Genomic DNA, 16,922 nt, shown 5'->3' on the forward strand with positions numbered 1-16,922 from the left:
AAGGCCAATCTTACGATCAAGCCGAAGTGTGTAAACGTTTCCACTCGTTATCACATAGACGTCTATCTTAGACTGAGGATAATTTCATACGTTAGCGAACAGCGCAAAAGTACGAGTACATCATTAACAGTTCTAGAGTAATTTAGGTGAGTTCCATAAATTCTGTAGTGAAGCCAGCCATTTTTATAATCGATAAATAAGTGTTCTGTGTCAAACTTGATACAGAGTCAAATTATTGTATCCATTTATATAGAGAGTGATAAAATCTTTGTGAAAATAAATTAATATTCATGTTCACAGATTCAATGAAACGATGTTATAAATATACAGCCAATCATTTTAACACTTTAGCAATCTCTGTGAGAATTTTTCTGCTGGGTACTGATAAAGAGAAACAAAAGAATACTGACACAGTTTAGATTTTATGGAACGTGAACAAAAAAACTGAAAAACATAGATTCCTCTCCAAAAACCTGCACTCATACATGTTAATGTATCGTTTTCTGAAGCTTGATTTAGTCTTCGGAAGGAAGCAGTTTGTGAAAGCAAACGTATCTGTAGTTTCCCTGCAACTTAGGCGAGTCCACGCTGTGCACATTTAGAAAGAAATGTTCCAAAACCCAAAGTCAAGACACTTCCCCGAATTCTATTTCATTTCGACACTTATTCAAAATACTGAGTATATATAAAATCAGGTTTAGGCCTTAGAAACTAAAATGAACCAAAGCGCAATGCAATAACTACTGCTACCAACAAGATTCTTATCTTCGCACTATTCACATTAAGCAGCTAACATCTGACGCTTTATATAAGTTAAAAACAATTTTAGAAAAGAATTAAACAATGTTTTGTGTTTACTTTTTAACATGACGCCACTGACTCGAGTCAGATTAAATGTTAAAATATTTGTTATTTAATCAACAGAGTTGTAGAAGTAAACAAACAGATAGATATTATTAGCTTCACTAGTACATAATTGACAAGCAGACTGATAGCTTTATTCTATCCGCCTAAATTTCACAAATAAAATAGATACAACCTTAATTATCTAACAATACTAGCACAAGTTTACCTGTCAATTAAAAACTGCCAATCATCCATATAAAAATTCGCCCGCTCCGAATGTGAGCTAGCACATATCAAGAGAAAATTAGTGGGTTTAAAAATCCATAGCTCAGGAAAAATCGACATAGGCTTTTGATATTGATGGGGATTTATTTTAATAAGAAACCTGATGCTTAACATGAGATGTACATTTACAGTCAAAATCTAATATATTCTAACACGCCTACTTTTTACGTAAGGAAAAACTACAGTCACATTCGGGCGGACAGACGGTACGAGGCATGACGACGAATTCACCAACATTAACTCCTGTCGCTACAGAGATCCGAAAAATGATGTTATAATTCCAGAACCGAAGAGAATGTTACAACAAGTAAGTTAAATAATCTTGTGACCGGACAGTCAAGAACGAAAGTATGCACTGGGGAATACTAGGGTATGAGATGTGATTTTATTTTCTGATAGCTTTGACTTAGAGATGCCCTCCAATCGATTTTATGGAAAGAATAAGAGAGATCGCTTCCCTTTCGGAGCCTTATGTCATTCTCAGGTAGCACATCTACTAATCAGTTCAACCTTATTTCTCTTTCCTGATAACCAATCCCATTATTACACAAAATGAAGCGACTAAAACCACTAAATGCTGTGAAAACAGCCCGATATTCGAAATCACAGTCTCCCAAAAAGAAGCAGGAATGATGAAAGAAATAACACAACCCAAGAAACATAACGTTACTTAAAAACTTCTAGTGATCTTTTCGAATTTGAAGATAAGCCGCAGACCATCCGAACGTCCGATAAATATATCAGCTACTCTCGGCGTGTCAATATGGGCAGGGTGATGCTAATTCCAGCACAAACTGACAATATGTCAGCAAACGCTATCTTGATCAGCCTCAGGCAGGCTAGAAAGAGAGACAGATGGCAACCAGTGACAGTGATCGCATTATTATGACGGTGTGAATAGAGAGACCATTGTTCTATCAACGATTTGTAACAATTACTGGGAGGCATCGCATTATTTGGCTTTGGTCCGGCTTAGTTGACAAGTCTGTGTCAGGCAAACAGGTAATAACACATTGGTAAACTAACCTACGGGCCAGAACAGGTAATCAAAGGCAAACCTGTTAACAAAAAAAGTGTCTGGAACAAAGTTATTAACAGAATTAACAAATTAACTACGTGACAAGCAGACCGTCGCTCAGCTGGACAACGTATTCTTTGCATTTCACGGAAAAAGACGTTCAACACCATAGGACAAGCGAACGTGGCTTGACTCGTACCCACTACTTTCTTATGGTCCATTTTAGTAAAATCTTCTCAGGTCTTACGAGTTGTATCTTCAGATTTTTAATAAAACTTTTGCGTATTTATCTACATCCCCATGCGTGCTATATGATGTACCCATCTCATATTTGTTTTGATTGTTCGAATGGTGATGAATACAAATTCCGGAAACCCTAGATGTTCAGTTTTCTCTCCAGCCTTCTGTCACTCTAGCGCTCTTAGGTCCAAATATTCTCCTCGGAACCCTTTTCTCAAACATCCTCAATGTGGATTCCTCCCTCAGTATGAGAGATCACGTTTCACACCCACAGAAAACGAAACATAGAGAACAGGAAACACATAAAAATTCTAAAAATAAATTACAACAGTACAGATGGGTACTACAGCCCCCATAATAGATTGTAGAACTGAAGTTTCCCCTGACCGTGTCCAACAACTCCACGAAGGCGTGTAAGTGGAGTTTAGGTAAGGACCCATATATTCTATACTTCGACATTATATGTCGGTGAGTCATCAGTTTTAAGCTCATGTAGCTTTACCCCTGCCGCGAAACAGTTCCAAGTAACTAGAACATAGAAAGCCGAATGGACCCTACGGCTGGAGTGGCATGGCGGAGAGAAGGACTTTTACTACTGGCGAGTTCAACTTTTTAATCTTACAAGCCTGATTTTATCATCTAAGACCCCAAAAATCTTTTAAGAATTCTGCGGAAGGATCGATAGGAGGAGAAATATAGACTATAGAAAGTGTTTAAATTCCACGATAGATGTCTTAGAACTAGAACCGAAATACAGATGTACCAAGACACTCAACTGAGAGTTTCGGCGGTTGGCTTCCGACTACTGTTCTGTCCATAAAATACTGAGCTTTGAACACGGTAATACACTAGATGAAGTAAGTGGCCACAATTGTTTATTTACGAGTGAAGGAGCCCCGTAACACGTGTGAAAATATGTCAAGGCAAATATCCAGAGCGGTGGCTTCAAAAAATCAATAACCGATACAGGAGCTTATTGGTAGCTTTGTATTCGGAAGCTGACTCGTTCGAATCGCGTGTGGAGCGGACTATCCTGGCTCGGGATTAGTGGTTCCTCGACGGATTTAAAAACAAAGGCTTTCGCATCAAAATTGTATACAGGCTGCTCCAAACGTTTTATTGCCCAGTTTTTCTATTCATCACGCTCTGTGGATACTAAATGAAAGAAAAACATACATTTTTAATGATTAATAGAAAGAACGTGACACTCGGAAAGAAAACATATTTATGATACGCGAAAATATTGCAAGTTTAAAACTGGCGAAGTTATACTTACGTCCTTTTAGTTGTTTTTAGGAGCGTTCGAATCCCGCCAATGCTATTTCCGATCGGGCAGCAATAAATGACACTTTACGTGAAGAACTATACCCGTTTGCGCGTGCTTCATAAAGTTTATCCACACGAGGAATTAAGGTGTTGGTAAGTCGCCCGCCATTCAAAGAGATCCCATTTTCAAACTTCTTACGGCTTGAGTTGGCTCAGACGATTCTAGTTTTTTTTCCGAATTAGGGCTTTCAAAATCAATGAAGGATTATCTATTTGTAATTTAATAGCCACTTATTTCATTCTATTACTAGCGTCTTTAACTTTTAGCCCCAGAACCAAAACTGTTTCGCAAAAGCCTATTCGACAAAAATGCTGTGTCAACATACATGTGTGCCTAACATTGTAGAAAATTAACAAGTCAGTATTTAATGTGAAGGATCGTTCTAGGGCGCAAACATATCTGTCCATCGGTGTCTGAGCTACACACTTGAAAATGACACTGGATCAGCTGTTTCAAAGTTCTGAATTAAAGTTGTGTGAAACGAACTCCTTTCTTTTGATACTTTCCATGAAGGCATTTTTATTAACCGATTAATCTACCACTGTTAATAGGTAAATAATTAACATTTTAATACGTTGGTAAACTTAGGAGAATGAACTGAAGTTCTAATAAATATTGAGGTAATTCAGTACTGAATTTCGGAAACATACTAACATGAAGATTTCTGTCTTCTGGGTTGTTGCGCTGTGTAGTCTGGTAGATGTTTACCTGATGACGGAGGCAGTATGACCTCTGAAACGTTGGTAAACATCGACCAGACTACACAGCGCAACAACCCAGAAGACAGAAATCTTCATACTCTGATGACGGAGGCAGCATGACCTCTGAAACGTTGGTTAGCATCGACCAGATTACACAGCGCAACAACCCAGAAGACAGAAATCTTCATACTCACCGCCCTGATGACGGAGGCAGTATGACCTCTGAAACGTTGGTTAACATCGACCAGACTACACGGCGCAACAACCCAGAAGACAGAAATCTTAATACTCACCGCTGTGAAAAATTCAAATATTACTTGATAACATGAAGTTACGGAATTTAGCTCCTGGAGTGGAAAAGTGCTAATTGGAATGGAATATTCTTGTGAAATACACGGCTGTGCTAGAAAGTAGTCTAGCTCCGTAATTTACGTTCGTCGCCAACGTTATTAGGGTAATACAATTACGGAGGTCGAGAAGGGCGGTACATGTAGCACGCATGGGAAATGTGAAAAGTGTGTACAAAATTTTAGTAGGAATACCTGCCACGACGAGACCGTTTTGGAGGGAAAGGATAATATGAAAGCTTTCTATTAAAACGGATGTTAAATATGGTCTTATGTGTGACCTGGCTCAACACGAAAGTGGTGTTGGGGTGTTGTGAATAAAATAATGAATCTTTGGGTTGGGAATATCTTGAATAGCAGAAAAACTCTTAGTTTCTCAAAAGGACTCGTTTCGATGGAGACAGTTTTAGACTAGGGTACAGACCTATACGCATTTTTGTACGCGAACCAACACACAACTAAAGTATCTGAAATTTGTATAAAACATGCGAAAGGGTAAACAGGTCAGTTTCATGTAATGTAGATTACTTTTAAGAGAGATCATTCTGTGGGTTGCAGTACAGTCCCTTGAAGGGTCATACAATTTGATTCCACTTGGAACAATACGAGCCGACTACCCGGGCAAACAGGATGTGTTACACCTCTTCACGTCGTAGTTTCCATCCGGACTGCATTACGAGTACTTCCACGAGTTGACCCACCCTCCCCCATCGAGATTGAAGTGCCTCGCAAGTCACCACACAAAACCGGCCACACTGTGGACTGTACACAGAACCTTCAACTAAAATTGCCACTACACATAATTATACACATACGAGTATTTATATATTCGATTGGTCGCTCGATGGTTTTAACTCCCTTCAATACAATGAAAACATGTTTTCAGTTACTTTAAATTAAGAATAAATAATGCGTATATTTGTACTTTTGGGCCTTGAAGTGACTTAACATTTGTATTAACTGATTACACGTCTTGGAAATAGATAACGGCACAATAGAGCGATAATCATCAGCAAACGTACTACACTTTCTATCCGAGCTACTAGGAAGGTAGATAACACTGCCACACTCTGTTGTATTTGAGAGAATTATTCTTGAGTTTAAAAAATATTGTTAAAATGATTCAGTATGTGTATAGTTCATACAGTACAAAGCTCTACTTAAAGAAACTGGATGTTGAGTTGCAGTGAATTCACACTACTGTAAACATGGACCAAGTTCAGAATAATAGGCCACTGCAGGCAGCAACACACGGACCTAGTACTGGGCGTTTTTTATCTCAGCAGACAGTTTGTTCAATTGCGTAATAAATACAGAGCTCAGTAAAACTGTTGAGCTGCATTATCACAGTTACAATGAGAACTTTATCAATGTCTAAAAGCATAACTGCCTTTCAAACGCAACAAATTGAAAACAGAGAGCGAACGTAAATACGAAATTCAGGCTTGTGAAACCCTAACGGTACTGCAGGGTGGGCGAGTAGCTTCTGTGCTGGACTACAAGGTTTCCTGCGAAGTTACAGAGAGTTAAGCACTAGACTTGATATAGACGACGAAACCTTTAGACTAGGGATCCTGACGTCACTAAGCAATTTATTAGTGGTATAACGCAAAGTTCGACTCCAGAAGCTCATGTAGCAGTAGAAGAAGAGGGGGGGGGGGAGGTGGGGTTGAAGGCGACAGGAACGTTATTCGCAGGCTATTATGCAGATGACCCGGAGGCCATCGCGTCCTTTCTGCAGTTTCCGTAGCATAAACCTGATCGCTACGTATATCTCGTTACACGCTGCAGTCTTACTAGATATCCAGGATAGTCTGTATCAATTCATTTCTAGCAACGACGAGCGTCTTATATGTATTTCTCACTTGATATTCATAATTATACATTCATAAGGATTACAAATTTCTGCATTTTTGATTTTAGTTTATTATTATTATTTATTTTGTATGTTGTTTGTCCAAAATTGAACTTATTTTAATTTAATTATTATATTACTTATCTATAACAATTAGCTTATTTACTTATTAAGTATTTTGCAATAAATTAATATTGTACATTTATATATTCAGTTCATTGTTTGTTTGCTTTTGTATTGTAAGATTTGTATTCTTGTTAGTGCTTGGCTGTTATTGGCCTTTTTGGCTGTTGTCAAGCAATTTAATAAATGAATTGAATTGAATTATTATGTTCTTTTTAGGATTTGAGGTTTTCACAGCGGTGAGACTGAAGATGACTGTCTTCTGGGTTATTGCGCCGTGTAGTATGGTAAAAGTTTACCAACGTTTCAGGGGTCCTTACTGACTATCATCAAGGCGATGAGAGGACCTCTGAAACGTCGGTAAACATCGACCAGACTACACGGTGCAACAACCCAGAAGACAGTCGTCTTAAACATGTCTTTACTTCACTCACAGAATATGTATATACATCTTCTAACATCTGTAGGATCCGCAAGTAGAATGGAAGAAATTGGAAGAGTTTAATGTATATTAATTATGGCATTCATTTTTAAAAATCAAAAAATCTTTTCTATTACTCATTTTCGTTTTTGATTTCTACGCTAAGAGAGAGTGCCAATTCGTGAACCAGAGTTTAAGAATCATTGTTTCAGTGCGATTCTTAGGGAAATGCATTCAGTTTAGTACTCTCTACACAGCGCCTATAGAAGAAAACAGAATATCGCTAACAAAGGAAGACAGCGTCGGATGCTAATTGAAACATCTTGTAACAATTATAACAACACTTTAGGTGAGGATTCTAATTTTCTTCTACGCCTACAGAATATTATTACATTACTACCAACGACTGGTTTCAATTAGTAGCAAAATCTCTTTACGCCGAGTTCATCTGAAGTACCAAATTTGCCCACTGTAATCTGAAAGCAGTGCATGGAAAGGGTTTTCCGGATTTAACTTTTTTCGGTGCAGTTCTATTTGGAAATTTGGTTGACGAAACAGAAAAGGAATACCAAAGCCACAAAACAATTGTTTAAACAGGCAGCTGTTCGAAAAACGTTAATGCTGACGTCAAGGTTTTAAGCATTGACATACGACGTTTGTTAGACACGTAATCAGACGAACGATGTAGTTTGATTAGAGGCCTGGTAAACTATACAATTCTTCTGTACAAATTATAAGTGGGTATTACTGAGCTTGGGTTAAAATAATTACACTGAGTTTTGTGTCCTTATGGATGTTTTGTTTTACATCAATGCCATTATCATAAATGGTTTCGGCCAATACATGCACGTGAAATAATTTTAGAATTAAGTTATGGAGAACAGCAAGATAACCGAAGCCAAGACTATTCCTGGAATTTTTCACCCGCAAATCTGATACAGATATTCAAAAATAAATTATCCGTCGTTTAAAAGAATTTCTGTACTTCGAAATTTCTATACTGCATTTTCATTATATAATTTATTAATATTTATCTGAATGACCCACAAATCAGAAAAAGTCCTAAAGGAAATAACCATGCTCATTCTCTGTAACATTCCATAAATATTTGATAGTGTATTCGTCCATTCATTCACTGAATACAGAATGAGACAGCATGAAGTCAAATTATGGATTTTTAATAATCTACGTTATTAACACGTTCTGAAAGTTGAATGTGGGCCAGAAAAAGCCGCATGTGACGAACCGAGATCGATCTTCTGCCTTTCCAGTATATTCATTAGAATTATTTGTCTGCCGACAGACTACGGTATTTTACGAAAAATTTTTGCAACAAAAACTCTCACATTCTGCTGCAATTTGGATCGATAACACGAACATCACTCGAATATGGGAACTCTAGCATGACGAGGCCCGTTCATCGGACTGTATCGAGAGACGGGTTCGTCCATTCGGAACACGATAACGCAAGCATTCGGTGTTACAGAACAGATACCTAACTTATAGTCCTTCTGGCTTTTGACTTTACTGGCATAGGAATAAAACGGCATTGAATTCTGTCTGTCGAGAAAGAACTCGTCACAATGGTTCGAGTATTAAAATTTCAACATATGGGTATATTTTATAATACCTGAGGTACTGAATGGGTGTGAACCATCGGTCTCTCATCCTAAGACAAGAACAGACATTGAAACTGTTCTACAACAGAATACAGAGAGAAATATTTAAACCTAAGGGGAAGAAATTGGTAGTAAGGCGGAGAAAATTGCAGAGTTCCATAATTTGTAATGTTCACCGGATATTATTAGGGTGACAAAAGTCAAGGACATCGAAATGGGCGAGTAATATATTACGTTTGAAAGAGACAGGAAGTACAAACAAAGTTTCAGAAGGAGAACAAATGGAACACTTGGCACAGATGAGAGGACAATACTAAATGGATCCTAAGGTAGAAGAGTCTGGACGAGACTCATCTGATACAGGACAGGTGTCAGTGGCACAAGATGGCGTTAAATGACAGGCGTGCTTTAAGCAGAAATGAACAATCTTATTATATTTTTTGTTGATTATATCTTGTCAACATTATAATATACGCTGATTGAATAAAAGGTGAGTAATTTATTTACTGGTTAAGTGTTTGCAACATTTTCAAGGACTTTCTTCCGTGGAATGAGTTATGGATTGTTATCTAACGCATATGATAATTCAAGAAATGCATTTCTTTCAAGACACGGATGTCTTCTAAATGCTGAATGTCATGTACTGATATAAGGTACACAAAAGATCACAGCTTGAACTCTAGCCATATAATTAATCTTGAATATAAACTATATATATTAAATTTTAGATTTTCAGAACAGTGTTTGCAGAACGGCGTAAGTTTCCAAATGCTTAAGCTATAGTTAACGAGATTCAACGTGGTTAGGCTACATAAATGTTTCCCAACTTCCAACAGTCTTCAACTGACTTAGAGGGGGGAGGAGAGAAATTCCATACTAGCCAACTATCAACATATTATTTGTTAAATATTTTTTGTTTCTTTAATTTAATATTTACTAGGATTTAGTACTTGAGAGATAATAACATTTTTTGAAAAAAAAAAACGAAAATAAAAATTGTTTTACTGTACTTAACGTTGTCTTATCCTCGTTTATGAATAAGAAAAATTATTTGCCAACTTGTTTGTTTTGTTTTTAGTAATAACTACATAAGTCATTTAGATTTTTAGAAGTATTACTACCTTAAAAGTCTTCAGATAATAGAGTGAACTGCCAGAGAGACAGATGTGGGCCTGCCGAAAATCCTCACAACTACCCCGCTAGACAAACTTTCAGAACAAATCTCATTCCCATGCTGCTTTAAACCAAGAGAAAAAATTTCCAAATCTTGTACTGTTTTCGTAAGAGACTATACAGAGTCTGATAGAAATCCGATGTTATCAGCAAAACCAGCCACCAGCGGTGGAATTTTCTAGAGCGGAATTCGTGGGTTTCTAGGCAAACATTTCCACATCAAATCGCAAAGAAAAGAGGTCGAAATGTTCAATACAAAAGCGCACGAGGAAAGAATAGAAAGTACGTAATAAAGAGTAGAACTCTTAATCAGCATACGAGACGTCAATCAACGCAATACTGGTCAAAATAATTGAAAGTGTGATTCTAGACGCTAAACAATCAGAATTAGATATCAATATTGCAGAATATAGGAGTAAAGGAAAATTAATTAGCTTCATGTAAAATGTGATTTAAGCAACAAAACATTTTTTGCTTACAATGCGAATAAACGTTGTACTTTAATATTGTTATAGGTCCATGCCCGTCACTTATATAGAATTATGAACAGAAATTGAAACACGCTTCATAATTTATAATGTTACACTTTTAAGAGGAATAATTAATCGATAATTGGAAAGTATTCGTTAATAAATACACATCAGAAACTAATAAGATGTTCTACATTAACAGAATGCTATCCCAATATAAGCTGTTTTTAAGTCATGTTTAATTTTGTAAAACTGAAGTAAATTTACAAAACTCCGGAACCGACTATTGAATGTTTTATCTTTTTCACACAGCGTATTTATACAGGTTTACACCATTAACCAATTTTAAAATGTTCATCAATTACAGACAGTTTAAAAATATTTACCAGTATATAATATACGCTCTACAGACAGAACTGTAAATATATTTTCTTACGCTTGTATCATCAAAACACGCAACTGTGTAATCACAGATTTACAGAAAGTTTCCATTTAAAGAGTGGCCCGCTTATTTTTATATGTCCTCTTTTCGAAAATTAAAATTATGTTCACTTTCCATTAATAATTTACATCACGTAAGAAAATATCAATAGATATTAGACCTTCTTTTGTGAGACTTTTTTCCCGGAGCGTCTTCTCTACTCCATATTGTTTACTTATTACGATGACAAAAATTCAGATCCTAGCTCAAACAAAATATTTCATAAAAGTTAACAAAAGTTGCAAAATTTGGGCGGTCACATTGCTGTTAACTCAACATTCCAAGAACACTAACACAGCTTTTGAAATGAAAGAATGTCACCATAATTATTTACTTGAGGATTACTTAGCACTCTGATTTACAAATTCGTTTTGCATTCATTTTGGGAAGACCAGTGATAAATAATTCGAAGCAGAAATTTCACGCGCTATGACACTATTTTTATTTTTGTTGAAAATCGTTCAATTCTTTCCCATAAAACAGAAATGACAAAGACGAAAATGATGGCATTTTAAGTCGACGTTTCCTGAAGAATCCTCGCTTAACATTAAAGAAGTCGAGGTCGACTGGTGCCTGGTATGGAATCCAACTTGTATACAATCCATCGGCTTTCAAGAAAGAGCCTCAAAGGAGTTGAGTCCAAGTGTTAGTAACTTTACTGTGTAAGAACCAGACCCTTTCATAGCTTCAAAAACATGTGTCAGTGAAATATAGAAATTCTAAGAAAACTGGTGTACGTCCCGTAAACAGCGCCACACAATATAAACCGCCACGTTGGGTACCCAACCACATATAAACACATTTATGTATACACTGATACACACTTCACGTTTCACTATTCAGAGATTTTCCGATAAGTTCCATTTCCATTTGGCGTGCTGTATTACTGTGAGTTGCATCGAAGTAATACACAGCAACGTTAGAAGTTCACGGATTCAATCCGATTACAATAAACTTTGTATTTTACATCAAAGAATCACGATTATTTTCAGGGTGAGAATCAAATAACTGAGCACACATATGATTTTGTCATGTTTAACGTACGTTACACACAAAAAATATCGTTATTATTGAAGAGATTACGATTAAATTTAGTATTACGTTCATTTCTAGGTTCGAATGACTTTTATTAAATATTTCAAAATAAATACTAGCAAAGCATAAATGGCCGAACATATTTTTAAAATGAAGCAACATTCATAAGTTTCATTCACAAAGTATGCATTAATTCATAACCCAAAAAATAATATGTCTAAAGTACATTAAATTACCAAATACTGTTATTTCTAGTGTATGTAACGAACGACGCTGTAAGGATAAGATTACAGAGTCTCGAATGACAGGATTAATGAATTTTAAGGATGTGGAAGGAAGTGGTATTGGCATAATTTACGGTACTCTCCCGGCATCTGCCTGGAGGATGTGAGGAATGCTAAGAAGAATCTGTAACGATAGCCTGTTTCTGGTTCGAGAATTGAACTCGGGACATCCACTAAGAAACAGGAGTTATAACAACTCGGCCGAGACGTTCGATAATTTACACATAGGCTTTCTCAATTCTATTCCTGAAAAGTTGCTACCTTTGTCAAACATCACCGAGAACTTAAACGAAGTTTAATTAAACTGCGCCATTAATGGCTTTTCATGAATACGAACTCGATGGAATACCAGGCTTAAATACTGAACGATAGTGAACAAGTGGGTAAGCGATGACGTAACGAAGCAGATTTCAAAGGTTGAAAGAGTTCCCGCTCAGTTTCCGCTACAACACACAGAAGTTTGCCGGGATTTCGTATCACACACGGATCCAGACGCTTACCTTTGTTGCACATCTCTAATTAAAATCTATCTCCAGCTTGCTAACTCACTTGCTTTCATTCCTCAAAACACACTCACTACAACAGAAAACAAATTTAAACCTGCGTTAAGACTTAGTAAATACCTGGGGAACACAATTACTTGCGAGGACCTTAGCTCAATTGTCACAGAACGAAAAAGATAATCTTGTAGGCGTTGTCATTTACATTTCTTTCGGATAACGTAAGGGACAGGCCAGTATTAAATTTGAGTGTATTTATGCCTAAAACCCGTATAGAATTATAATAAATTTAAAATATTTGTGTTTTCATCACGAATATAATTTTCATAGTACGAGCTGTAAAATTCGTCCGGCGCCAAATTTAAAAATACAATTATTTCTATGAGAAATTAATGACGAAATAAAATACATAGACACATGATAAAACTTGTCAGTTGTATTGTGTTATGACGCAATGCAATCTTATAAGTTACCTAAACTTTTAAAGAGTGTATTATAAAGAAAATTACATTGCTATCAGATACACATATAACGTATTGCCTTTAAAATATTTCGTTGCTTACCTTTGTCATGCAAATTATTACAAGCGAATTAGCTTCTGATCAAGATGTAATAATAAGAGTAAGAATGTGGACAAAGTATAATCGAGGTAAGAACTGTGGTTTTAAGATTGTAGCGAATAAAAGTCGCAGAAGACATTTTATAGAACAGTGCTTGTTCTGTGCTTTGCATCTTAAAGGACAGCGTTTCCTTCGTGGGAGGAAAGGAGGTACAACAGAAGAATGTATGGAATTCTAAGCTCGTTAGGTTCGAATCTCATATGGGCTGCTACATGCGATGTCCAAACACACAAAAATGTCGGGGCAATAAAGGGAATATGCTGAATATAACAAAAGAAAACTCTACTTGAACGTTCCTACATTTATTTCAAAATAACATTGCGGGTTAAATATTACACCGTAACACCAGTCATTTATTGACATGTTCTTCATACATTTTAACACTTAATGATACGTCCTTGCAGCTAATCCTTACCAAAATCATTGACGTGACAGTAAAAAGGACAGAACCTCAGTAACGCATGTCTTAATCGATTGGTTCCATAGTTTATTAACGACACAATGTGAACTACCATAATGACGGGTTTTATTAATATGTAGTTCTACTTTACAACAAATATTATTGTAGCGATCAAACAAATAAAAAAGATTATATGAGCAGTGCATGTGGCACATATGAGAGAGACGATAAATGCATACAAAGTGTGCGCTGGGAAGCAGGACAACAGCTGGTACATTCAAACGCAGATGGAAGAATAATACAAGGGCAGATCTTAAGGGGGTGGACTGAATGATTTTGCTAAGGGAAGGAACTGATGGCGGGCTCCTGTGATCATATTTATAAACCGACTCCCTAATATCTTATACAGAGTGGAAAGGACGGGTATGTGTGAATGTGTAAGAAATATGTGCAAGGAAATGTTCATATTCTTTAAAACAATTTTGGTAAGTGGTTTAAGGGGTAGAGAACATCGCAAGGAAACGATAGTCTCACACACGTTGGTCGGTCTCTTGGATAAGATTAAAACTTGGGATCTCCATAAGAAAAAACAGGAGTCATCACTGTATCGCTGTAAGAGTATCTGAGACTTGAGATGAGGCGGCACACCGTTCGAATCTCAGGTAGCGTAACGTTTATCCCAACCACGAGATACTTGTGATCTGCTCAGCCCTTTCAGATGAATGTCAGGCGAAGGCCTTGGAATATGACACGTTCGCTACCTGAAGAAATAATAATTCCCTAATTTTACCCGTACGTTGTTTTGGCTGACACGCAGAAGCCGGATACCCTCAATCAGGGTATTTTTGTAATTTTCCTCAGTTTATCCAGGAAACGCTAGTAACATAGGTCACAATGTATTGCTTCCACATCGATTCATAATTCACGCGTCTGTCCTACTCTATCTCAACTGAAGCCAGGTAACGAGCAGTTTATGAAATATGCTTAGAGAACAGAATGCTCAGCCAATCCTAAACAGGTAAGGATTTTTCATCGCGAGACGCTAAACGACAAAGCAAGATAGGTCCCATTCACGACTGGTGTGTGGAACCGTACATAGTCAAACGCACTAACCCGTTACAACTGCGTTATCTCAACTACGTGTTTCAGTGCTTGAGAAAAAAATATAATGAATATTATCTCCCGCTGGATGTTACATTGTGCACTCTAATAGAAATTGACCAACGTTACAGAGGCGGTTATTGCCTCCATCATCAAGGCAACGATTAAATAAGTGATAATGCCATTCACGAATTTCTATAATTTAAACTTGCAAAAATGGAGGTATATATCATAAAACCCTTGCAACATTAGTAACAAAACGCGTGTGGTGTGTTGAAACAGTGGGTCTATAGGGTGTAGAATTCTTCGTTAGTCTTAATACACAACGAGAACACCCACCGGAGGTCACAGTGAAGCGGATAATGCTGGTGATATTGGCTTACAGCAGCTGCTACCCTGGTCGGTAATGGCGCAGTGGTTATAGTATTAGGCTCTGACGGCAATGCAGCTAGTAGTGACCTATAGCGCGTGGAGCATGAGGCGACGCGATGAAGCCACTGAACACATTTTGTGTGTCACCGTGACGCACAGATCCTTTCATCAAGGGGTCGTATCTGTCCGTTCACTCGCATCTTTCATACATCTTAACAGTATCAACGATAACGATTACTACAACACGCAACCATAAACATAAAACCAAGATAACAGAACAAAATAAATTGGGGTACTACCCGCACACCCCTAACTGACGGGAAATATAAAACAGGCGCAATTATTTCTTACGACCTTTCAATGATGATACTTGTAAGCATCATTCAGACAGTCGGTTAGATTCAATTTCATACTTGAATATACGTTTTCGCGACCGAATCTTAGCCAGTTCAAGAAATTGACTGAATCAATAAACAAAATTATCATAAAACAGGGCCTGTGGTAGCTCTGCTCTCTGTGTTATGAGAGAGACAGGAATTATAAGATATACAGAACTTGTCTTTGTCTGATGCTCTGTATTCCAGTAGAAGAGGACGAGTAACTTAGTTATGAATCGACATTAGCCTGGTAACCTTTGCGTTTATCGTTTCTACTGAACTCGAAGACAATGACAGGTAAAAGAAGACTTTCAGAACTGCGCTGGCACAAAAACACTCATCTGGATTAATGGAATGGTATTCCACAGGGGTACACGTCGTAGGCTACACAGTGAAAGCAGAGCGAGATTGAAGTACGGCAGTTAATTTAAAAGGGGCAACGCAGATAAGGGCTACACATTAGTTCGTATTATAAGGGACTATCCCGGTATTCGTCTAGAGGGACTGAGGAAAACAATTAAATTCCTCCACCAAATTTCCGATAATTATAATTGTTTTTCGCTCGTAATACTAATCGACACACACTCATAACCCTTATCTTAAATATGACTGTCTTCTTTGTTCTAGCGCCGTGTAATCTGGAATAAGTTTACCTTATACTACACGGCGTTACAAACCAGAAGACAGCTGTCTTCGGACTCACCGCAGTGAAAACTTGAAATTTTAACCCTTATTCCCATTTGAAGCTTTGTAAGTAAGTCTTCGTGTGTTTTCCCAAGAATTCTCTGAACACCAAAAGCGACGTTGCACACTAACCACAAAAATCTTAAAATAAGCTAATATAAATTAAGACATGCTAGTATCACAGATGACACCACTGGTTTAAACGTAGTCTGCGGGAAAGTACTGAATAATGTAATTTGTATGCTGTACTCACAATGCATCTCTACGCTGACCGAAGCACGTACTGGTTGGCTGATGTTGTTATTGGAAGCCTCGCAGGTGTAAGTAGCGTGCAGGTCACTTCTCTGAAGCTTGGGGACTACCAGCTGATTATGCTTCACTTTGGCTGGGTGGGCATACTCATCGTCAGTAGTGTCCACGAGCACAGTATCACGCCACCATCGGACAGAGGGAAGCGGTCGACCTGCGACATCAAAAACGCCACTCACAGTGAGACGTATTCAGCACTAATAATATAAAAATAAAAGCATCGTGGCCTCAAGATCTCAAATTGCCAGTCTAGCTGAATTCAATATTAGACTAACAACAAGTTTGACTCTTACAAAGTGTAATTTCCATTCTCGCAATAATTATTTATGTTATG

General features: G+C 37.3%; 1 protein-coding gene across 1 annotated transcript in view; it reads right to left on the reverse strand.

Moving 5' to 3' along the window:
- Positions 1-16,922, reverse strand: part of LOC110840858 (nephrin) — a 582,698-nt gene that overhangs the window by 70,395 nt on the left and 495,381 nt on the right. The window contains exon 6 of the mRNA XM_087357892.1: positions 16,533-16,742. Within this exon, the coding sequence (XP_087214018.1) occupies positions 16,533-16,742 (210 nt within the window). The remainder of the gene's footprint in view (positions 1-16,532; positions 16,743-16,922) is intronic.

The sequence above is a fragment of the Zootermopsis nevadensis genome, unplaced genomic scaffold (assembly GCF_977971745.1).
Source record: "Zootermopsis nevadensis isolate Lab colony 2312 unplaced genomic scaffold, Znev_1.0 Znev_ptg000029l, whole genome shotgun sequence".
NCBI classification, from domain to species: domain Eukaryota; kingdom Metazoa; phylum Arthropoda; class Insecta; order Blattodea; family Termopsidae; genus Zootermopsis; species Zootermopsis nevadensis.